Here is a 26,545-nt window from a genome sequence, read left to right as displayed (position 1 = left end):
TTTATCTGTTAACACCTGCATATACATGTACTATGTCTCAAATAATGCTTTCTTGACATTTCTGTTTTAAAAAACTCAAATATCATAGTTAGTGTCCATGATGAGTGTTAAGGAGTCCTTGAGATACCTATATGAACTTATAGCTGTACATAAATCAAAATTCAGCTGAGTTAGAATTACAACTTGGTAACTTTACGATAGTTTTACACGCTGCGAAATGGATACGTTCCTTATTTTGAACTTTTGATGAAAATTCGTTTACTTTGCCTCCGGTCAGGTAAATTGTATATTAAAAGCGTATGGTAATATATGTTGTCTGTGTATAGGAAATAGGGCAGGGAAATTGCCTAGGGGTTGCTGAGGCATAACCCAAAGCCATAAAAGCAAAGGCTGTAGGAGAGGATACATCTGGTAAGTCGATGTGACATATCATTGCTTGTATCTTTAATCAACTATTGTAGTATTTTGATTTACTCTACATATTTGAACGGAAATACCTTATAATATGAAAGGTACGTTATAACGTAGAGTAGCCGGGATGTAGATGACATGCTGTTACCTTTCCGACACTTTCGTATGTACATATGCACAAAACCGTGTCAACAAAGTATAATCAAACATGGGCGAATGAGGTGAGCATCCGTACATAATTCAGGATTTCAATATTTTGCTTTTCACTTTAGGACGCACAAAGGCGCTGTAATTATGTTGAGACAGTATTGTTTATTGTATATGCTGATGTCGATAGAAGTAATTAAGGAGATGAGAACTTCGGCACCCTGAATTAATTAGTGTTGTATATAATTTACATCCGTTGTGTACTTGAATAATGCTTACAGTGATTAGATAATTAGTCCACATAGTTTAAACTTGTAGTGCAATAGACATTTCCGATTTTCAGGTACACGGAGTACAATGTACCTACACGGACACCGACGCGGACTACTGGTAAAGTGGGGATCGTTTCAAAGGTGTATTTATATGCACAGGGGTCAAATACTAGTCCTATATGTGCAGATATGTTTATATATAGAGCAAGGGTACGTAATTTCGCACAGTACGTAAATTCGCACACCTGACGATATTTTGCGTTTTTCCTCTAAGTGGTCGAGGAATGTGGGTTTTTTTTTGTTTGTATGTTGACTAATGCCAACCTTTAGTGGAAAGTTTGCCGTTTTAAGTACATCTTTTCAGATTAGGTTCGTTTTGAAAATAAATTTTAACAAATACGACTCTCGTCCGATAAAATGGATACCGGATGATTAAATATTTTATTTAAGATAAGTTGTTGATTGGCATGTGAATTTGCAAATATTTAAGGAAAATATCATTTGATCAGATTATAAACAAAACTTATTACAAATCCACCAAGTATAACTAATAACAGCGCTGACTTGCAGACACTCCGTCATTTCCACCCCCTTGTTTACATTACCTCCGTAGGGAGCGGTCGTTCTTGACGGCAAAAATGGCGGTGAATTGGTGCTTTCCAATTTTACATTATTTTGTTTTTAACGATTTTTCTATTATGGCATTGGGCTTTATCTTAGTTTAGGATGTTGTTTGTCTACAAAATGGCTGAAAACTATTTTTACCAACAAAATTAAAGAAGTGAGATGGGTGTGTGAAATTACGTACCCGATCGTCTTCAAACCCAGCAATATACGCAAGTTAACAACAGCTCCCTTGCGCAGTGATACGTGTGCACATATACAAGTTGGGCACTTGTATGTAACGAAGCATTTATACATCTAAAAATGTGAGGTATTTTTTCTTGATTACAAATTGATTTGATGGAAATGTATTTAAAAACATACCGAAAGTGTGCAAAATTACGTACCCCCACTCTAGTTTATAACACGCTACTTAAAAAAGCTAACTCTATGTTGATATGGAAGTACGAAGCGTATTAGGGCCACTTTAAAAAAAAAAATCGTACGTACGAATTAGTAAATCGTACGTACGGATTAGTAAATCGTACGTACGAATTAGTAATCCGAACGTGCGATTTAATTTTTCGGCATAGCCGTCTAATTTTGTTTTGGCCCCGGATATGACGCGACAGGTGGCGTTCTGTTCAAGATGAAGTATGTGATTGGTCAATGTAGCGGTCAATGCAAAATGCAAATATACAGTTAAAAACGAAACAAAGTTAAAGGGACCTTACGGTAAACCAATATTTATTTTGTATTTTTTATCATATTATTGGGTATATCTTTTAAAAAAAAAAACCTTCTGAACAATGACCATTCGAAGTTGATGATGTATGTGCATAAAAACATCAATTATCAATTATTCTGAATATGCAAATTTTGTGACATATACGATAAACGCATGCGCACAACAAACTAAAACACATGGAAACAAAAATGGCTTCCAATGTGAATCGACTGCGGTTGAAAACGATAACAGCTTCCGCAATGAAGAGAATAATAGGAAAATGGGTCAAACACAATCCTAGAATTAAACTTGGGAAGCAGTACAATAGATTGTAACAGTTCAAACATGAAAACAGCAGTAATACGGACGCCGCTCGTATTCTGCTTGATTGTTTGATAGTAGGTCATGATAATCTCGGTAATATTTACACAAACTCGGTAATATTCACACAAACTCAGTAATATTAACACAAACTCGGTAATAGTTCCACAAACTCGGTAATATTTATACAGTCTGTACCAGTACATCTCTACTGTCACTATACTATATGAACAATGTTTACACTTATTTACACATAAATATGTGTCCCGTAATATTTACAGAACGTGTTATTTAACATTTAAACCACTGTGTATAATATCGTTATCCAACTAACCCAGATGGAATATAGATATCGCCTTGTAAACTATCGTGTGTTTGTGTTGCCACGATTTCAAAACAGTCACGTAATGATCTAAAAATAATTTCCGCGCTAAATTTATAGGAGGATTCCCAACTAAATCGAGTGGTCAAGCTGGACATAGGGATTGACTGTGAACATTGGAACAGCACAGAAACATAACTGGAAAGGAACAAAACGCGTACATTCAGTGAAAATTGCAACGTTTTTACCGTGATGTCCCTTTTAAATTGAATGCAAGCTGAATAAGTGGATGCATCTATTCAAATGACACATTTGCAGTCTTATTATCACCAAAAATGATTCAAACTGATATAATTTTGTTATCCGTGCTGAAACTGCGCATTTATTAATTACATCTTAGTTCGTTAATTTATTTCACCAGTAGTTTTACATTATAACCACCAGCATTTAAAATGTGCCGTTTATCTTTTTAAAGATATTTCTTGTTTCTATAGTGTCCCTAATACGCTTCCGTAATGGAAGCACAGAGTTTCACTATGCAATAAATAAAAAAAACAAAAAAAACTATTACCATGTGCGTGGAGTTTTATGTAGCTTTTCGCACCCATACTTCATACTTCAGTGTTGTCGCATACACGTGTAGGCTACGTATGTGCATAATGCATGTGTATTGAAGTGTGTAGCCTATGTAAGTGTATAATGCACGTGAATATAAGTGTTCCTCGTCGAGGAGAATTCAAAACAAATAGTTTTTGAGACGACCCCCAATTTACCATGCAGTAGTCCGCGTCGGTGTCCGTGAAGGTCCTCCGTGTACCTGAAAATCGGAAATGTCTATTACGCTAAGACTAATACACAAGGTTTACACTAAAGTACATACTGTTTATACTGCAATACGCAAGGTTTAGACTGGTACTACACTAGGTTCAGACTGGTAGTACACTAGGTTTAGACTGGTAGTACATTAGGTTTGGACTGGTAGTACATTAGGTTTAGACTGGTAGTACATTAGGTTTAGACTGGTAGTACACTAGATTTAGACTGATAGTACACTAGGTTTAGACCGGTAGTACATTAGGTTTAGACTGGTAGTACACTAGGTTTAGACTGGTAGTACACTAGATTTAGACCGGTAGTACATTAGGTTTAGACAAGTAGTACACTAGGTTTAGACTGGTAGTACACTAGGTTTAGACAGGTAGTACACTAGGTTTAGACTGGTAGTACACTAGGTTTAGACTGGTAGTACATTAGGTTTAGACTGGTAGTACACTAGGTTTAGACTGGTAGTACACTAGATTTAGACCGGTAGTACATTAGGTTTAGACAGGTAGTACACTAGGTTTAGACCGGTAGTACATTAGGTTCAGACTGGTAGTACATTAGGTTTAGACTGGTAGTACACTAGGTTTAGACCGGTAGTACACTAGGTTTAGACCGGTAGTACACTAGGTTTAGACAGGTAGTACACTAGGTTTAGACTGGTAGTACATTAGGTTCAGACTGGTAGTACATGTACACTAGGTTTAGACTGGTAGTACACTAGGTTTAGACAGGTAGTACACTAGGTTTAGACTGGTAGTACACTAGGTTTAGACTGGTAGTACATTAGGTTTAGAATGGTAGTACACTAGGTTCAGACTGGTAGTACACTAGGTTTAGACTGGTAGTACACTAGGTTTAGACCGGTAGTACATTAGGTTCAGACTGGTAGTACATGTACACTAGGTTTAGACTGGTAGTACACTAGGTTTAGACAGGTAGTACACTAGGTTTAGACTGGTAGTACACTAGGTTTAGACTGGTAGTACATTAGGTTTAGACTGGTAGTACACTAGGTTCAGACTGGTAGTACATTAGGTTCAGACTGGTAGTACATTAGGTTTAGACAGGTAGTACACAAGGTTTAGACCGGTAGTACACTAGGTTTAGACTGGTAGTACATTAGGTTTAGACTGGTAGTACACTAGGTACGGACTGGTAGTACATTAGGTTTAGACTGGTAGTACACTAGGTTTAGACTGGTAGTACATTATGTTTAGACCGGTAGTACACTAGGTTCAGACTGGTAGTACACTAGGTACGGACTGGTAGTACATTAGGTTTAGACTGGTAGTACACTAGGTTTAGACAGGTAGTACACTAGGTTTAGACTGGTAGTACACTAGGTTTAGACTGGTAGTTCATTAGGTTTGGACTGGTAGTACACTAGGTTTAGACTGGTAGTACATTAGGTTTAGACTGGTAGTACATTAGGTTTAGACTGGTAGTACACTAGGTTTAGACTGGTAGTACATTAGGTTTAGACTGGTAGTACACTAGGTTTAGACCGGTAGTACATTAGGTTTAGACTGGTAGTACACTAGGTTTAGACTAGTAGTACACTAGGTTTAGACTGGTAGTACACTAGGTTTGGACTGGTAGTACATTAGGTTTGGACTGGTAGTACATTAGGTTTAGACTGGTAGTACACTAGGTTTAGACCGGTAGTACACTAGGTTTAGACCGGTAGTACACTAGGTTTAGACAGGTAGTACACTAGGTTTAGACTGGTAGTACATTAGGTTCAGACTGGTAGTACATGTACACTAGGTTTAGACTGGTAGTACACTAGGTTTAGACAGGTAGTACACTAGGTTTAGACTGGTAGTACACTAGGTTTAGACTGGTAGTACATTAGGTTTAGAATGGTAGTACACTAGGTTCAGACTGGTAGTACACTAGGTTTAGACTGGTAGTACACTAGGTTTAGACCGGTAGTACATTAGGTTCAGACTGGTAGTACATGTACACTAGGTTTAGACTGGTAGTACACTAGGTTTAGACAGGTAGTACACTAGGTTTAGACTGGTAGTACACTAGGTTTAGACTGGTAGTACATTAGGTTTAGACTGGTAGTACACTAGGTTCAGACTGGTAGTACATTAGGTTCAGACTGGTAGTACATTAGGTTTAGACAGGTAGTACACAAGGTTTAGACCGGTAGTACACTAGGTTTAGACTGGTAGTACATTAGGTTTAGACTGGTAGTACACTAGGTACGGACTGGTAGTACATTAGGTTTAGACTGGTAGTACACTAGGTTTAGACTGGTAGTACATTATGTTTAGACCGGTAGTACACTAGGTTCAGACTGGTAGTACACTAGGTACGGACTGGTAGTACATTAGGTTTAGACTGGTAGTACACTAGGTTTAGACAGGTAGTACACTAGGTTTAGACTGGTAGTACACTAGGTTTAGACTGGTAGTTCATTAGGTTTGGACTGGTAGTACACTAGGTTTAGACTGGTAGTACATTAGGTTTAGACTGGTAGTACATTAGGTTTAGACTGGTAGTACACTAGGTTTAGACTGGTAGTACATTAGGTTTAGACTGGTAGTACACTAGGTTTAGACCGGTAGTACATTAGGTTTAGACTGGTAGTACACTAGGTTTAGACTAGTAGTACACTAGGTTTAGACTGGTAGTACACTAGGTTTGGACTGGTAGTACATTAGGTTTGGACTGGTAGTACATTAGGTTTAGAATGGTAGTACACTAGGTTTAGACTGGTACTACACTAGGTTTAGACCGGTACTACACTAGGTTTAGACTGGTAGTACACTAGGTTCAGACTGGTAGTACATTAGGTTTAGACCGGTAGTACACTAGGTTTAGACTGGTAGTACATAAGGTTTAGACTGGTAGTACACTAGGTTTAGACTGGTAGTACACTAGGTTTAGACTGGTAGTACATTAGGTTTAGACTGGTAGTACACAAGGTTTAGACCGGTAGTACACTAGGTTTAGACCGGTAGTACACTAGGTTTAGACTGGTAGTACACTAGGTTTAGACTGGTAGTATACTAGGTTTAGACTGGTAGTACACTAGGTTTAGACTGGTAGTACACTAGGTTTAGACCGGTAGTACACTAGGTTTAGACTGGTAGTACATTATGTTTAGACCGGTAGTACACTAGGTTTAGACTGGTAGTACACCAGGTTTAGACTGGTAGTACACTAGGTTTAGACTGGTATACACTAGGTACGGACTGGTAGTACACTAGGTTTAGACTGGTAGTACACTAGGTTTAGACTGGTAGTACACTAGGTTTAGACTGGTATACACTAGGTACGGACTGGTAGTACACTAGGTTTAGACTGGTAGTACACTAGGTTTAGACTGGTAGTACACTAGGTTTAGACTGGTAGTACACTAGGTTTAGACAGGTAGTACATTAGGTTTAGACAGGTAGTAAATTAAGTTTAGACTGGTAGTACACTAGGTTTAGACTGGTAGTACACTAGGTTTAGACCGATAGTACATTAGGTTTAGACTGGTAGTACATTAGGTTTAGACTGGTAATACACTAGCTTTAGACTCACAGTACACTAGGTTTAGACTGGTAGTACACTAGGTTTAGACTCACAGTACACTAGGTTTGGACTGGTAGTACATTATGTTTAGACCGGTAGTACATTAGGTTTGGACTGGTAGTACATTAGCTTTAGACTGGTAGTACACTAGGTTTAGACTGGTAGTACACTAGGTTTAGACTGGTAGTACACTAGGTTTAGACTAATAGTACACTAGGTTTAGGCTGGTAGTGCACTAGGTTTAGACTGGTAGTACATTAGGTTTAGACTGGTAGTACATTAGGTTTGGACTGGTAGTACACTAGGTTTAGACTGGTAGTACACTAGGTTTAGACTAATAGTACACTAGGTTTAGACTGGTAGTACATTAGGTTTAGACTGGTAGTACACTAGATTTAGACTGGTAGTACATTAGGTTTAGACTGGTAGTACATTAGGTTTAGACTGGTAGTACATTAGGTTTAGACTGGTAGTACATTAGGTTTAGACTGGTAGTACATTAGGTTTAGACTGGTAGTACACTAGGTTTAGACTGGTAGTACACTAGGTTTAGACAGGTAGTACACTAGGTTTAGACTGGTAGTACACTAGGTTTAGACTGGTAGTACACTAGGTTTAGACTGGTAGTACACTAGGTTTAGACCGGTAGTACACTAGATTTAGACCGGTAGTACATTAGGTTTAGACTGGTAGTACACTAGGTTTAGACTGGTAGTACACTAGATTTAGACTGGTATACACTAGGTTTAGACTGGTAGTACACTAGATTTAGACAGGTAGTACACTAGGTTTAGACTGGTAGTACACTAGGTACGGACTGGTAGTACACTAGGTTTAGACAGGTAGTACACTAGGTTTAGACTGGTAGTACATTAGGTTTGGACTGGTAGTACACTAGATTTAGACTGGTAGTACATTAGGTTTAGACTGGTAGTACACTAGGTTTAGACTGGTAGTACACTAGGTTTAGACTGGTAGTACACTAGATTTAGACTGGTATACACTAGATTTAGACTGGTAGTACACTAGGTTTAGACCGGTAGTACACTAGATTTAGACCGGTAGTACATTAGGTTTAGACTGGTAGTACACTAGGTTTAGACTGGTAGTACACTAGATTTAGACTGGTATACACTAGGTTTAGACTGGTAGTACACTAGATTTAGACAGGTAGTACACTAGGTTTAGACTGGTAGTACACTAGGTACGGACTGGTAGTACACTAGGTTTAGACAGGTAGTACACTAGGTTTAGACTGGTAGTACATTAGGTTTGGACTGGTAGTACACTAGATTTAGACTGGTAGTACATTAGGTTTAGACTGGTAGTACACTAGGTTTAGACTGGTAGTACACTAGGTTTAGACTGGTAGTACACTAGATTTAGACTGGTAGTACACTAGGTTTAGACTGGTAGTACACTAGGTTTGGACTGGTAGTACACTAGGTTTAGACTGGTAGTACACTAGATTTAGACTGGTAGTACACTAGGTTTAGACTTACAGTACACTAGGTTTAGACTGGTAGTACACTAGGTTTAGACTGGTAGTACACTAGGTTTAGACTTACAGTACACTAGGTTTAGACTGGTAGTACATTAGGTTTAGACTGATAGTACACAACTGTTAGACTCATTTACGAACAATGCAATGAATCATTGGGATACTGCGTGGCTATTCCTACCTGTTTGTTTTTTAGCTCTCTGGACTTGTTTTAAACTATAATGCAATATTTTGCTTCGTGCCACTAATACATTACTTGTATAGGAATTTACAAAAGACACAATTTATTAAAAGCTTTATATACAAAGAATTGTACAAAACCCACAAATTATTAACACATTTACATACAAAGAATTGTACAAATAACACAAGATATGGACACCTTTATCTACAATTAATTGTACAAAAGACACAAGATACCAACTTATTTATATACGAAAAGTCGTACAGAGGACACAAAATATTTACACCTGTATAATACAACGGATCGTAAAAGAGACACAAAATATTAACACATTTATCAACAACAGTTTTACATAAGACAGACAGATATCAACAACTTTATATATAAAGAATTATACATAGAAATGTATATAATTGTGTTCCGATATTTTTTTCATTTATTTGTTTCTCTATTATTTGTGGTATGTGTTTGTGTGTGTAAGGGGTGATAGTATATATTCCCAGATTTCTATTTATTTCAATCGTTATACAACCCGGTATTTGGTAATTGAGTCTGGTCTATAATCGCCAGGGAGATGGAGGTCGTCGGTGTCACACTAGGGAAGATTGAGGTCCAGCACAAGAGGTTTGAGGGTGTCAACTTTCCTATTCTGTGCGATGGGAATGTGTCAGACCAACTTGAGAAGATACAAAATCTAACGTATCGCAAAGGCGACGTCTTCATCATGTCGTATCCAAGAAGTGGTAACGTATTCGAATATCATATCATATATAATTACAATATTCCACATGGCAATTATTGTTGCGTGGAAAATCTTTGACGAATTTTCTCTCTACTGATTTGTTTTCTCAGTAATAATCAGGTCCCTTACAAATACAATTTTTTATGTCTGTCTCCACAATGTAATATTAATATTTTTCAAGTTGTCGTGCCTGCTGAAATTCCAAATATGCATAATTTTATACCACTTTCAGGTATAGTCAAAGGATTAGTTTGATTTATTGATAGTGTTTAACTAATGAATATAAGGGTTGTACAACGGACACTAAAACAGGTGCCTTCCATCACAAACTGAGAGTTATACCCAGTAGAGCCAAATGAATTAAACTAATGTATATATATGCATGTAGATATAAATAGATGTTCGAATATCTGTTTGTTAGGTCCAGTACCTATATTGGATTATACCGTCGTTATTACTTACTAGACCCTGTATATATAAAAAGTATATTCAATGAAAATTCCATAAGCATGATATTTGTTTTAATAAAAAAAATCCGTATGCCACCAAAACCAAATATGAACTCATGAAAAGTATTACAATCAGTACATGAAAAACATTTATAATATAGTAATTTGGCTGAACAAATACTGATTATTTCCCTGTAAATAATCTGATTTATTTTATCTTCTGAAATAAAGCTAAACGTTAGATAATAATATATTTGATTTTACGTTTCCAAAGTAAACATTGTTAATGTTGTTCTTATGTACAATGTTGTTTATATGGATTTCAATATTGTTTTGATTATAGGGGCAACAGTATTTGTAAACACACGATTATCGATATCATGGTCTCGTTCTGAGAAAGACAGCCTTTGTAGCATCGATGTCTTGATCTTCAGGGTATTTACGTTTCAAGAATTATGAACCGTGATTGTTTATATCAAAAACCACACGACAGCCACAAAAGAATGCCAAATACTAAAATATAACCAATGTGTGTATTTTGTCCGCATAATTTGACCAAGAATGCTAGATGTGTACCAAAAAAGCTTTGAATGGCTGCGACATTTTAAATACCACAAAAAGAAGCTAAATGAAAATGAATACGGGGGAGTGGGTAATACAATTTGATGTATCTTGTTAAATAAAGGTTTATTATTTTGTAATTTGTATTATATCGGTAGCTTTTTATTCAAGTTGAATCTATGAGATTTGATTGATTTGGATTGGTTTAGTTTGGAATTTTAGACATTAAAAAGGATCTCTATTTCTCTTATTTTTATCGACGATGCTTCCCCCATAATGAAAGATGTAATTCAATAATACATCAGCATTTATAATACAGTTTGGTGAATTTCATATGTTTATGGGGTGAACTTTCTTCATAATGATTTTTGCATTAAAAGATTTTTATTTATTTTTTATTATTGAATGTCAACATAGAAAAACATAAGGTTCAATTTCTTTGAAACTTTGACTTAAGATGTGTATTACATAATTGTTATTGCATAAAACAATTATAAAGAAAATTGAACCTTGGAAAAGAGGGGTTTGTGTGAGACTTCCACCTTAATTCATTTTGATTGCTTTTTTATTATTTTGTATTACAGTATTTAATATTATTGCTGCGGCACACCTGCAGAGTGTAATAACGAGATACCCTATCCATGCCATAAATACTCTTAAACACGATATTAAAATAATACATGCCATACACGTACTTCTATTGAAGTATTGGAATATCAGGTTCACGAATCCTTAATCTTGGCATAATATTATTGACGTGGTCCTATCCACACGCGAATATTATTAAGTGACGCTGTCTAGATTGGTGTACAACCTCATTTGCTTCCTTCAAAATATTGCTAACAGAAAGTGTGTCTGTGATATTATTAACGCTACTTTCACTACTACCACTGGCACTGCTCATCTGTTTACACTTTTTAGACGTATTGCCCATGGTGAGTGATAGAATGCAAGTGCGTAACGCAGTAGACCGTGACAAAAACATGACAATATGGACACCTAACCTGATCACACAGGTGAAAATCTATTTATAGCACAAGTGTACCGCAGGTATCTCACACGTAAACAAGGTTAATGAGTTCAGAGATACTTTTGAGTTGAATGACCACAAACCTCCGACACCACACATTCAGTAGTATCCTGTAATGGCACATTACGAGTTTTCAGAGGTGAATTTAACGAAATGCATGGCAAAATTCAAGAGAATTCGGAGCAGGTGAAAAAAAAACTTAAATGCGCCTTTACACGTTTTTAAAATTATGACATATACTTCTGTTGAACCATTGCAAGTTTAGGTCCACCTTTGGCGTCATATTTTATTGACGTCGTCGTCTCCACGGTAGAAGGCGATTAAATGACGCTGCCATACTGTATCGCTCCCCTTTCTGTGTCACACCTGTAGTGGCAATAACGTGATACCCTACTCTGTCCATATATACACTTAAACACTTTTTTTAAATGGTACATGACATGCTTCGTTTCAAATATCGGAATTTCAAGACATCTCTTTATGTAAGTAGGTCATTGTTTCATTGCACGACACAACCCTGTCTCGTGTGTAATTGTATGATATTTGGTGAGTCTGGACCAGGTTGTGAAGAAGCAATTATCAAGACAAAAACAAACTGACAAACTGAAATATTAACTATGAACATAAAAGTATAAGAGAACACCTGTTGAGCATTTAATGTAATATATATAAATGACATGTCTTTTACGAGATATGTATGTGCACCCAGTATTTCTTTATAAGTAATGACGTAAATACAGAGAAATGTATCTTTAAGAAAGAAAAGACAGATCATTATACATGAGAAATCTATAGGACTTACAGAAACTTTAGGAAATTAAATGAAAACGGCTGGGTAATATCTAAACAGATAAAAGGAAGAAGTATCCAGTCATCATTATGCTTGACACGGTGGCATTCAATAAAATGCATATAAGTTTAATGAAAGAAAATTATTTTGTTTTCATTTATTAAAGCGTGATGCTTAAATTCCTGACTTGCGCTTTGCGAATTATCAACTCAAGGAATTTAAGAAAACAACACTTTTTTCTTTACACAGGGACACATTGGGTGAGGGAAATCGTCACCATGTTGATGAAAGGAAAAGCTGAATATATGGTTAAAGATTACATGGATTTTCCAATAGAACTTTTGGACATCGACGCTGTTGAGACGGAAGCATCTCCAAGAGTACTGTATTCTCACATGCCGTATCGATATTTGCCGAAAGAGCATTTGGCACAAAATGGAAAAGTGATCGGCTGTTTCAGGGATCCGAAAGACGTAATGGCATCATCGTTTCATTTTCTCAATAATCTTCTCGCAAATAGCATCAGTTGGGATATCTTCTTCGAAGCCGGGTTGAAAGGAGACGGTAGATATCAAGCCTAACAAATCATAAAGCAAAAATGTAGAAATCGTATTTCTAGATTATCTAATCTGAGATGTTTTTAAGGTCCTACATCGCGGACAAAAGAGAATTTATGGTCGATCGACAACAGATATAAGATGTTGTATATTTTAAACATAAACTGTATCCTAAATCAACTCTATAATAGTTCGCCTCAATACATTTGGTATATAACTTTACAGAGGCAATTATCTTGTCACAAATTCATAAAAGGCTAGTAATGGATTCTTGTGACAAATAACAGGACAAGGAATGTGACAAATGATATGACAGGAAATGCGAAGCAGTTTTACTAGAACTGCAACAATTAGTGTGACAAGCAGTTTAGCAAGCAATGTGACGAGCAATTTGACAATTAGTGAGATAGGTAATGTGAAAAACAGTACAAGTAAAGAGACAATCAATGTGACTGTTAGTGTGGCAAGTATTGTTAAAAGCACTATGACGAGAAGTGTGACAAAAAGTGGGACAAGCAGTGTGATGAAGAGTATGTCAAGTAATGTTAAAAGCAGTGTGACAAGCAGTGTATCGAAGAGTATGTCAAGTAATGTTAAAAGCAGTGTGACAAGCAGTGTATCGAAGAGTGTGGCAAGTAATGTTAAAAGCAGTGTGACAAGCAGTGTATCGAAGAGTATGTCAAGTAATGTTAAAAGCAGTGTGACAAGCAGTGTATCGAAGAGTGTGGCAAGTAATGTTAAAAGCAGTGTGACAAGCAGTGTACCGAAGAGTGTGGCAAGTAATGTTAAAAGCAGTGTGACGAAAAGAGTGAAAAAATGTGACAAGCAGTTTCACGAGAAGTGTGACACTTAGTGTGAGAAGAAGTGTGATAAGCAGTGTGAAGAGGAGTGTGGCAACTCATGTGACAAGCAGTGTGACAAGTTGAGGGACACTTATCGTTATAGGCAATATGACAATTACTGTGATAAAAAGTGTGACAAGTAGTGTGGCATTAAGTGACTATTTGTCGGCGTTACAAAATCTTTAAGTTATATCTTTCCCCTAGATCTGTAGCACTCCTTATTCCCTAATACAGATGATGTTATAACTATATTTGTTATTAGTTACTTATGGATCCTGGTTTGAATGGCGTGACCAGTGGAAGACCGCATTGGAACAACATGAAAACAACCCTCCCCTTACAGTTCAATATGAAGAGGCAAGCAAGGTATTAGTATATTATAACACTTCAGAAAATATTTATCATCTTTGAATGATGTTCTTTTGTGTATAGTCTTTGCAATCTCCCCCTTCTTCTCTCTCTCTCTCTCTCTTCCAGAATTTAGCAGCACATGTGACCAGAATAGCGGAATATCTACAGGTGACCTATACCGACGACCTGATTGAGGACATTGCGCATGCGTGTGAGTTCAAAAACATGAAAGCTGCCAAGTCCAAAACCAAAGCCAACATGATGAAGAGAATCGATGAAGGAATCCGCAAGTCAGAAACTATTTCTCTAGGTGATGTCAACGAAGACATTCTAGAAAACAGCGCAATTAGAAAGGGTAAATAAACATCGCCTCTCTGTAATACGGGAAGGTAATATATATCGTCTCTCTATAATACGGAAAGGTAAATATACACATCACCTCTTTGTAATACAGAAAGGTAAATATACACATCACCTCCCTGTAATACGGAAAGGTAAATAAACACATCACCTCCCTGTAATACAGAAAGGTAAATATACACATCACCTCCCTGTAATACAGAAAGGTAAATAAACACATCACCTCCCTGTAATACAGAAAGGTAAATATACACATCACCTCCCTGTAATACAGAAAGGTAAATATACACATCACCTCCCTGTAATACGGAAAGGTAAATATACACATCACCTCCCTGTAATACAGAAAGGTAAATAAACACATCACCTCCCTGTAATACAGAAAGGTAAATATACACATCACCTCCCTGTAATACGGAAAGGTAAATATACACATCACCTCCCTGTAATACAGAAAGGTAAATATACACATCACATCCCTGTAATACAGAAAGGTAAATATACACATCACCTCCCTGTAATACGGAAAGGTAAATATACACATCACCTCCATGTAATACAGAAAGGTAAATATACACATCACCTACAGTACGCGTCAGGTGGTATGGTCCCCAATCACCGCCACAGTGGCGAGGTCTAATCCCTTCCACTCACTCAGTCGGTTGCATGTCGGTTGAAACACCGGCTGACACCGGCTCAAAACCCGAGTGGTCACCTGTTTACTGACACCGCGCGACACGGTGTGGAAGAGTGTTGGGGATTAGTGAAACAAAGGTCCTGATTCATGATTGACAGGTACACTGCCTGATACCGTGATGTGTTTGTTGGAACATACGTTGTCGTATGGTACAGGTACTCTGTAGCTGGACTCACATTTTGTACTTACAGTATCCAGAAACGTGATATATCTGATATATACGTCTCTGCAGTATTCCAGCCCGGTGTTGAGAAAACGGGGATATTTTTTTATGTAATGAAATCACGATCTATACCAGGAATACTACATATGTATTGTGCTGTAAATGTACGGTACATATACACTCCAAATTATGTTTTTAGTTTTTAAATCCTAGTTTGTTGAGTACCACAAATGTTTACCGGGAAATCGAGAAAACAAAACACTAGCTGTAACATTTAACGATATTTTGCCGCCTTGGTGTTTGTGTTATTTATAGCAATATTGTGATTGGAGCGCGAGCGAGTAAATCCCGGTCGGCTTTCGATTGACTTTGAAGTAAGTCTTGAATGATTAATATAACAATACCCACTTCTGACTGTTTATGTCCCCATTGAACACTATACACCTGGCCTATCGTAACACTACCATCACAAAGAATCCTGGATCTCGTAACAACTAAACTAGTATCATGTGAGTAGTGTTCAGCCAGGTGTCTACACACATGAAAAATCTGGGAGAGGAAATTTGCTGGTTTTTATCTAAAATGTAGGGTCATTAACATTATAAACTGTTGAAAATGCTGTGTAAGTGCTGGATTAGCATCCTGTTCGGTATTATTCTGGAAAAATTCGGGAATTATCCGGGAAAATGAACTTTTGTTGTGATTTGAAAATCTTACTCTGAGGACTTGAACTCACCAATATGGCTGCACTGGACAATACAGGTATGTCTACATCCAAAGTTTTAGCAGAGTGTAGGGAAACATTATTTAGTGAAACTGATGTCAGTACTGAAACCACAACAATGAAAAACACGATCAATTCTATTTTTGAAATGTTTACTGAAGTGAAATCAAGACTGTCTAAAATTGAGGAAAATACCAGCACTCTCGAGGAGATTAACACAAAACTCAGCAACCTAACTGTGAGGGTAGAAAGATCAGAAACAGATATCAGTTGTATGAAAAATAAGATAAGGGACATGGAAAGTGACATACAGGGTAACAGTGATATCATGGATCGGGTAAAGGCTGCAAATGATACAGTCGGCAGAAACGTTACAAACATGAAGAAAAGCATTGACAAATTGGAAAAAAATGAAAATGAAGTCCTAGATGAAGTTGATGAATTGCACGAAATGATAGAGGAAATGAAAGATAGGGCTACTGATGCACAGTGCAGGAGCATGAAGTATAATCTGATATTTTCAGGTATTCCAGAGAAAATTTGGGACCAAAATCAGAGTCTAGATGATGATGAAATAACATTGAAAAATTTCATTGAAAGTAAACTCAAAATTGTAAACGCCCATGACATTGCTATGGCCAACGTCCATAGAATCGGCCAACGCGACAGGCGTACCGGTACACGGCCAAGATCAATCATAGCAAAGTTTATTTACTACAAGGATTTACTGAGAGTCAAGCGGAGTGCTAAAGAACTAAAAGGGTCACATTTTGGTATAAACGAACAGTTTCCAAAGAAAATTGAAGACAAAAGGAAAATTTTATATCCGGTAGCGAAAGAAGCTAGGAAAAACGGGAAAAAAACTGTGTTGAACAGAGATCAGCTGTACATAGATGGTGTACTATATAAGGGCCCGGATGTTCAGCCCATGGCCAGTCAGCATACGCCCACTCAACAACCGCGCTCGAAACGTAGACGGGTGATTTCAAATCAGCACGAATAGGGACGCGCCGGAGGGCAAAATATAGACACTAGTTTGGTTTCAAACGAGCCGATTAATACATATGGTGGTGGTGGAAAAAGTAACTATAATGCATGTACAATACAAATACTGTCGTTAAATGTTTGTGGCTTAGTGAGAAAAGCTCAATATCCTGAGTTTCGTGAATTTGTAAATAGTTTTGATATTTTATGTCTCTGTGAATCCAAAACTGATGATTTAGATGTCATTGATTTGCCATGTTTTAAAACTGTAATGAAAAATAGGGCAAAGTTTAAAAAAGTGAAGTCGGGTGGTATAGTTATAGCATATAAATATGACTTGGAAGATTATGTCTATGAAGTACAAAGTGATAGTCAATACGTAAGCTGGTTTAGGTTAGATGGCGCGAAGTTACAAAGTGATGATGATTTTTTATTTGGAATGGTTTATGTCCCACCCGAGAATTCTACATACTGTATTGGTGATCCATATTTGGAAATTGAAACTGAATACTTGAGGTTATCAGCTAATTACAAAAATGTGTGTTTGTTAGGAGATTTTAATGCAAGAACTGCGAGCTCTGTAGATTTTATTGATTACAATGAAATAGACGATAGAGATCAATTAACAACTGAAATCCTAAATGAAGCTACATACATGAATGTATTTGAAAATTCCGGTTTTGCTAAGAACAGAAAAAGTCAGGACTTACACAAAAATAATTTTGGGAATCGACTATTGGATTTTTGTAAATATAATGACATTTTTATCTGTAATGGTAGAGTTGGTCGTGATAGAGATATAGGTAAGTGCACCTGTAAAAGTTCTAGCGTTGTCGATTATGTCATATGTTCCTCTGAGCTCCTAAAACGCATACGTGACTTTGATGTTTTAGATTTTAGCCCTCTTATGTCAGATGCACATTGTCCCCTAACTCTTACTATATGTGGTATGGCCAATACAGTTACCAATGATAACATTAATACACATGATACAACAGATTATACTGAACGTATTAAAAACTGGGAGACTGAGAAAATCCAACATTTTATTGAGAATATAAACGATGACAAAATTCAAAATATTATTGATACAATTAACCAATGCAGTAATACGAACGACCTAGATGTCAATACACTTATGGCAGACTGCAGTGATGTGCTTGTAAGTGCTGCTAAGTCAACTTTTGGTATATACAAATATAACCATACTAATATATGTAAAAAGCCAAAATCAAATTCTAAACCCTGGTTTGACGGTGAATGTAAGGCGGCCAGGAAGTTATTCCGACGCCATAAAGGTATGTACAGACGTCACAAAAATGATTATTTCTTCAATAAATATAAAGAATCAGAAAAATCTTACAAACATACAATGGATAAAAGTATTAATAAATTCAGAAGAGACCTCCGTCGTAAGTTGAAAGATATGAAAAGTAGTAATGCACGGGATTACTGGAAACTACTTAAAAGTTCTAATAGTACACATAAAAACAAAAAAGGTAACATATCGATTGACACGCTTTTTAATTTCTTTAAAACCTTAAATGTTGGAGTAGATGATAACATGTTTGATAATAATGATATTGATATGGGTCCTGTAAATAATGTATTAAATAGTAATATAACCAGAGAGGAGGTGGAACATGCTATTAAGCTACTGAAAAACAATAAGGCTTGCTCGGATGATCTCATCATTAATGAATATATTAAATATTCGTCCTCTAAAATGATTGATCTCTATGTTATATTATTTGATGTTATTTTTAGCACAGGGAAAATCCCTGAAAGCTGGCTTCGAGGCTCTATTGTACCTATTTATAAAAATAAGGGTTCTCCCTCAGACCCTAAAAATTATAGGCCGATTACTATTGTAAGTTGCATCGGCAAACTATTCACAAGTATTTTAAATGCAAGACTATTAAAGTATTCCGACGAAGTTAATCTAATATGTGAAAACCAAGCTGGATTTCGCAAGAAGTATTCAACTATAGATAATATTTTTGTGCTGTATTCCCTAATTAGTCTTACTAATATGATGAAAAAGAAGCTGTACTGTATTTTCATTGATTTTGAAAAGGCCTTTGACAAAGTTTGGAGAAATGGTCTGTGGAACAAAATGTTGTTAAATCATATAAATGGCAAAATGTATACAATTATTTACAATATGTATCAAGGTATTAAATCTAACATATCATTTAATGGTCAGAATTCTGCATTCTTCGCATGCAATAATGGATTGAGGCAAGGGGAAAACTTGTCTCCTTTTTTATTTAGTTTATATTTGAATGACCTTGAGGAGTTTATGACTAGAAATAATGTTACCGGTTTACAGTGCCTGACAAACCAACTTGAAGTTGATTTACATATGTATATTAAACTATTTATTTTGTTGTATGCTGACGATACAATCTTATTTTCTGACACCCCAGAAGACCTGCAAATGCAGCTAAATGTTTTTAGTGAATATTGTAAAATATGGAGACTGAAAGTTAACAGTGAGAAAACAAAATGTATGATATTCAGTAAAGGTCGTCTAAATAACAGATTACAATTCAAATTTGATACTGAAGACATAGAAATTGTCCAAAGTTTTTCATACCTGGGCACTGTTTTTTCACGCACAGGTTCTTTTAATGAAGCTAAAAATTACAATGTTAAAAAAGCAACAATTGCTATGTATGATGTTTTAAAGAAAGGAAGGTTATATAACCTATCTGTTCAGTGTATATATGATCTGTATGATAAAATTGTAAAACCTATATTGTTATACGGATGTGAGATTTGGGGTTTTACAAATCTACAAGTCATTGAGAGAGCGCACTTAAAGTTTTGTAAGTTATTATTAGGGGTCAAACGAAGTACACCAACGTCTATGGTTTATGGTGAACTTGGAGCTTATCCTTTGAATATCTCAGTTAAGACGAGAATGTTGACCTATTGGTCTCAATTGATTAATTCAAAAGAAAACAAACTAAATGTAATAACTTATAAACTGTTATGTCTAAACCAATACCGTAATAATAATGTTCCCTATATACGTTATATACAACAATTATTAGATGAATGTGGTATTAGCTATGTGTGGAATATCCAGTATATCCAGGAATTAGATACTTCTTGGATAAAGTCATATGTAAAACAAACACTCCATGATCAGTTTATACAGCAGTGGGATAATGATGTATTTAATTCTTCTAAGTCTGGTTGTTACAGAATTTTTAAAAACAAATTTGGTTTTGAATGCTATCTAGACGTTCTTACAGATAAAGAAAGAAATACTTTTTGTAAGTTCAGAACTACAAATCATAGACTGATTATTGAAACTGGAAGGTGGAATAATATTGAACGCCACGAAAGAATATGTACTTTTTGTAATAGTCAACAAATAGGAGATGAATTCCATTATCTGCTAGAATGCCAGTCATTAGCTGCGCATAGAAAATTATATCTAAATAAATATTATTATACAAGGCCGAACATATTAAAATTTAGAGATCTTATGAACTCAAACCACGTAAATACATTGAAAAAACTCTGTAAATTCATTAGTATTATCTTTAGCAATGTGTCCTCCATAGCATGATGTTACACATCATGTTCATCTTGACTTGATCTTTTTCGTTTTGTTGATTTGAAATTATATAAAATGGTATCATGCGTAACGATATGGTTAAATATCAGATGTTTTGATAAACTAATTGATACAGTCTGCGTGTGCATACTTTATACACTGGCTGAACAACTGTATATAACTTTTGTATTGTGTAAATATGTTTTCTCTGTACTGTTATGTATGGTTAAAGAGAAATAAATTGAATTGAATTGAATTGAATTGAAATCTGATACGTATATATCCTGATATACACAAGTCTCTGATGAAATGTAACTAAACAGTTTGAACATCCTTTCGTAATATTCCGAGGTGGCATATTGGACAGAAAATATGTTATCGGTACTAGTGTATTGAGTGTGCTGACTTCACGTACATGTACACTTATAATATGTATAAGAGCCACGATATACTTCTTACAATTTGACAGTTTGAGTATGAGTAGAGTTTTAAAGTAATTTTTTTCCGAATGTTGAATAAACAAAGAGTTGTCATGGTATCATTATGAAAACTTGACGAAGCCATATGATCATGACCGCCTTTTTAATACCGGACGTTAATTATATAATTAATATATTAACCCATGAATCCAGACACGACCGCGGCTCTATCACACGCCTCGGTTACTTCAATGTATAGGCAGATACAATGTACGTATATATATATTTACATAGATTTGCACAGATTACGAGATATTGATTCATATTAATTTCTGGTAAACTAAAAAAAAAATATTTTGACGTATTACCAGAAACGCGTATTAGGCACAACTGGTGCATGGCTCCTTTTATTCGTGACCAGTCATGCATAGCCCTTATCGAGAGCGCTTTGTATCCTATCACACACGCCAGCACAGGTAAATCGGTCTTTGCTCATGAGGGTATCACTTTGGGGCAAATAGAGAGCTACTTATCTCTGTTATATATGTTTCTGGTATTATGAATTTCAGCACCTTTTCATTAAAATTTTTGATTTGTTCACAAGTTAAGGGAAATGTGTACAATTAAAAAAAGATTAAGAACACAAACGATACATTTTTGTTAGCGCGGCACGCATCAATAACTAGTTAAATATCGTTTTGATACAATACTGAATACGAACTTAATAAATATTTACATTTGCGCTGCATTGTCGCTATATGAACCAACTAGAGTCTGATTCGGTTCTCGAGACTATGAACCTAAACAAGTATTAAAATGAACGTGCGATGAAAGTAAATAAAAAATGGCTTAGCTGATAATAATTTTCTGGTTACGGGTGCTGATGATTCTATAAGATATAAGTAAAAAGAGTATTTTATTTATTTTTAAATTATTTTTGCGGATGTAATACAATGTGAAGATATGGGACACGTTTCGCTCTGATGCGTTGATTGACACTCACTGCACTATTTGTGGGCGTGGTTTTAGAATCATGGATTGGCAGTATTACTCGTGTCGGCGATCAAATGTTTAAAACATATGGCTACACCATTCAAATCAATACCATTTGCTCACCATTGAATCAATATACAAATTCTTTATTACATTTACATGTACATAAAGCATTAGAGTTTGTACTGCAAGACGATGTTCAGGCGTTTTGTATGGCGTGATGCGATGGAGACGGTACGAAAACTCTATGAGTTAATGCTTGTTTTAAAAACAACAGAAATATTTTGTCTAAATTGATAATCATCCCACGTACTGATGCCTTACTAGGTATACTTGTGATAATTGAAGTCCGTGAGATTAATAGCAGGACACGAGTTCGTTGCCAATTAATGAAAATTACGTATGAATTCATCATTATTCAGCCAATCTACGGCTATACAGTATTTTACGTTTTCTCAAAATCCGAGCATGTTAATGAATTGTTACATGGTAAAACAATCAGTACAGATAAAGGTGAAAGGTCGCAAAACTCTGACCTCGACCACGTCTCCAGCTGTGAGTCTTCACACCTTTTCCTACGATCTTAATCCCCTACACTCGCCAGGCCCCGGCCGGTGGTGGCCGGTGGAAACACCCGAGTTGAAACACGGGGCGTACTTAATCCCCTACACTCGAGTGACACTCGCAACCCTGAGGGTGAAAGAGAACCATAACACCTGACGCGTACTGTACCTGTAATACGGAAAGGTAAATATACCCATCACCTCCCTGTAATACGGAAAGGTAAATATACCCATCACCTACCTGTAATACGGAAAGGTAAATATACACATCACCTCCCTGTAATACGGAAAGGTAAATATACACATCATCTCCCTGTAATACAGAAAGGTAAATATACACATCGCCTCTCTGTAATACGGAAAGGTACATATACACATCACCTCTCTGTAATACAGAAAGGTAAATATACACATCACCTCCCTGTAATACGGAAAGGTAAATATACACATCAACTCCCTGTAATACAGAAAGGTAAATATACACATCACCTCCCTGTAATACAGAAAGGTAAATATACACATCACCTCCCTGTAATACAGAAAGGTAAATATACACATCACCTCCCTGTAATACAGAAAGGTAAATATACACATCAACTCCCTGTTATACGGAAAGGTAAATATACCCATCACCTCCCTGTAATACGGAAAGGTAAATATATACACATCACCTCTCTGTAATACACAAAGGTAAATATACACATCAACTCCCTGTAATACGGAAAGGTAAATATACCCATCACCTCCCTGTAATACGGAAAGGTAAATATATACACATCACCTCTCTGTAATACAGAGGTAAATATACACATCACCTACCTGTAATACAGAAAGGTAAATATACACATCACCTCCCTGTAATACAGAAAGGTAAATATATACATCACCTCCCTGTTAGACAGAAAGTTTAATATACACATCGCCTCCCTGTAATACAGAAAGGTAAATATACACATCACCTCCCTGTAATACAGAGGTAAATATACACATCACCTCCCTGTAATACGGAAATATAAATATACACATCACCTCCCTGTAATACACAAAGGTAAATATACACATCACCTCCCTGTAATACGGAAAGGTAAATATACACATCACCTCCCTGTAATACGGAAAGGTAAATACACACATCACCTCCCTGTAATACGGAAAGGTAAATATACACATCACCTCCCTGTAATACAGAAAGGTAAATATACACATTACATCCCTGTAATACGGAAAGGTAAATACACACATCACCTCCCTGTAATACAGAAAGGTAAATACACACATCACCTCCCTGTAATACGGAAAGGTAAATATACACATCACCTACCTGTAATACAGAAAGGTAAATATACCCATCACCTCCCTGTAATACGGAAAGGTAAATATACACATCACCTCCCTGTAATACAGAAAGATAACTATACACATCACCTACCTGTAATACACAAAGGTAAATGTACACATCACCTCCCTGTAATACAGAAAGGTATATATACACATCAACTCCCTGTAATACAGAAATACAAATATAAACATCACCTCCCTGTAATACAGAAAGTTAAATATACCCCTCACCTCCCTGTAATGCAGAAAGGTAAATATACACATCACCTCCCTGTAATACAAAAAGGTAAATATACACATCACCTCTCTGTAATACGGAAAGGTAAATATACACATCACCTCCCTGTAATACAGAAAGGTAAATATACACATCATCTCTCTGTAATACGGAAAGGTAAATATACACATCACCTCTCTGTAATACGGAAAGGTAAATATACACATCACCTCCCTGTAATACAGAAAGGTAAATATACACATCACCTCCCTGTAATACAGAAAGGTAAATATACACATCATCTCTCTGTAATACGGAAAGGTAATATACACATCACCTCTCTGTAATACGGAAAGGTAAATATACACATCACCTCCCTGTAATACAGAAAGGTAAATATACACATCACCTCCCTGTAATACAGAAAGGTAAATATACACATCCCCTCCCTGTTAGACAGAAAGGTAAATATACACATCACCTCCCTGTAATACAGAAAGGTAAATAGACACATCACCTCCCTGTTAGACAGAAAGGTAAATATACACATCACCTCCCTGTAATAAAGAAAGGTAAATATACACATCACCTCCCTGTAATACACAAGGGTAAATATACACATCACCTCCCTGTAATACAGAAAGGTAAATATACACATCACCTCCCTGTAATAAAGAAAGGTAAATATACACATCACCTCCCTGTAATAAAGAAAGGTAAATATACACATCACCTCCCTGTAATACACAAAGGTAAATATACACATCACCTCCCTGTAATACAGAAAGGTAAATATACACATCACCTCCCTGTAATAAAGAAAGGTAAATATACACATCACCTCCCTGTAATAAAGAAAGGTAAATATACACATCACCTCCCTGTAATACACAAAGGTAAATATACACATCACCTCCCTGTAATAAAGAAAGGTAATATACACATCACCTCCCTGTAATACACAAAGGTAAATATACACATCACCTCCCTGTAATACAGAAAGGTAAATATACACATCACCTCCCTGTAATACAGAAAGGTAAATATACACATCACCTCCCTGTAATACAGAAAGGTAAATATACACATCACATCTCTGTAATACAGAAAGGTAAATAGACACATCACATCTCTGTAATACAGAAAGGTAAATATACACATCACCTCCCTGTTAGACAGAAAGGTAAATATACACATCACCTCTCTGTAATACAGAAAGGTATATACACATCACCTCTCTGATTTACCATAAGGTATATATACACATAATATCGCTGTATTACGGAAAGGTTAATATAAAAATCATTCCCTTGTAATACGGAAAGTCAAATTAACAGTATGCCTCCCATTAATCTTGTTGAGTGGGATAATAGCATCCAAAATGTATATTCTTTGTAATGACATAAGAAAAGGGAAATACTTATACGATGTATCTGTGTGTTTCTTTCACTCTAAGATCCATCTAAATGCTAGCACTTGAAGTGTACACCTTTGATATTTAGGCTCTGCATGTATGCTTACACGAGGAAAGTGAACAAATAAAATAATCAGTTTCTGTTCTATTCAAAGCACTGTATGACTGTGACTAATTGGAGGGACAAAGGTGTAGTTACTTAATCATTTACCATTCAAAATCGATCAAGTGATGACAAAAACCTTGTAAATGGTACAATGTGAATCGGACCGCGAGTCCAGCAAGGGTAAGCGTGACCTGTTACATTGACGACACTAGCCATACAAATCTATGTCCAACCCGCCTTAGATCACATTCACAAAATTAGAACTAGTTTGTTCAAATAAGGTCATGATGTAGACAGTAAAACTTCCACGTGGTCTTAATCGACCTGCATCTCTGGAAAGAGTGTGCTGTTAACTTCTCCAACTGTAGCATTCCTTCACAGAAATCGTAATGATGGGAACAAACTCATGAATATTGAAACTTAAATACGGAGAAAGAACGCACATTACTATGTAGAAAACCGAAATTAAACAATTGGGAAATTGAAATCATCATTGATAATTCTTTTTGTGAAATTTAAGAATTGTGTGTTTTCTCCGTTTTTTCGTTACCTGTTCATATGACCTCATCAATATAATCAGCCTCGTATGGAAATCAAAATAATTCGACCAACACATCTAACGAAGATATTACTTTTTTAGGTGTAGTTGGCGATTGGAAAAGTTTATTTACGCCAGAGCAGACGGAAATATTCAAGAGAATTTACAGAGAGAAGGCAATACCGGACCATCCATTAGAGTTCGAAGAATATTTGGAGAATATAACAACAGAATGAAGATACCAAAACTTTCAGGGAACGGCTATATTCATTAAAACGTTTGCAAAGTA

At 36.0% G+C, this 26,545-nt stretch overlaps 1 protein-coding gene across 2 annotated transcripts; it reads left to right on the top strand.

The window, feature by feature from the left end:
- The first annotated feature begins 267 nt into the window (after positions 1-267).
- Positions 268-26,545, top strand: LOC117345165 (sulfotransferase family cytosolic 1B member 1-like). Of its 2 annotated transcripts, none has more exons than XM_033908167.1 (6): positions 268-411; positions 9,418-9,590; positions 12,669-12,983; positions 14,081-14,184; positions 14,296-14,524; positions 26,359-26,545. In XM_033908167.1, exons 2-6 carry the CDS (start codon positions 9,422-9,424, stop codon positions 26,490-26,492), a joined length of 951 nt encoding a protein of 316 aa, XP_033764058.1. In that variant the 5' UTR covers positions 268-411; positions 9,418-9,421; the 3' UTR covers positions 26,493-26,545. The 2 variants fall into 2 exon arrangements, with proteins under 2 accessions (XP_033764058.1, XP_033764059.1); XM_033908168.1 differs by lacking the exon at positions 26,359-26,545 and adding an exon at positions 25,768-26,320.

Source organism: Pecten maximus, chromosome 16 (genome assembly GCF_902652985.1).
Source record: "Pecten maximus chromosome 16, xPecMax1.1, whole genome shotgun sequence".
Classification (NCBI taxonomy): domain Eukaryota; kingdom Metazoa; phylum Mollusca; class Bivalvia; order Pectinida; family Pectinidae; genus Pecten; species Pecten maximus.
Note: the sequence above shows the minus strand (reverse complement) of the source record. Positions and strands in the feature narration are given on the sequence as shown.

Excerpts from the sequence above, each read along its gene's own strand:
- LOC117345165 (XM_033908167.1), top strand. The coding sequence starts at position 9,422 with ATGGAGGTCGTCGGTGTCACACTAGGGAAGATTGAGGTCCAGCACAAG. Across the intron at positions 9,591-12,668 it reads CATGTCGTATCCAAGAAGTG|GGACACATTGGGTGAGGGAA; the intron begins GTAACGTATTCG and ends TTCTTTACACAG. Across the intron at positions 12,984-14,080 it reads AGCCGGGTTGAAAGGAGACG|TTACTTATGGATCCTGGTTT; the intron begins GTAGATATCAAG and ends ATTTGTTATTAG.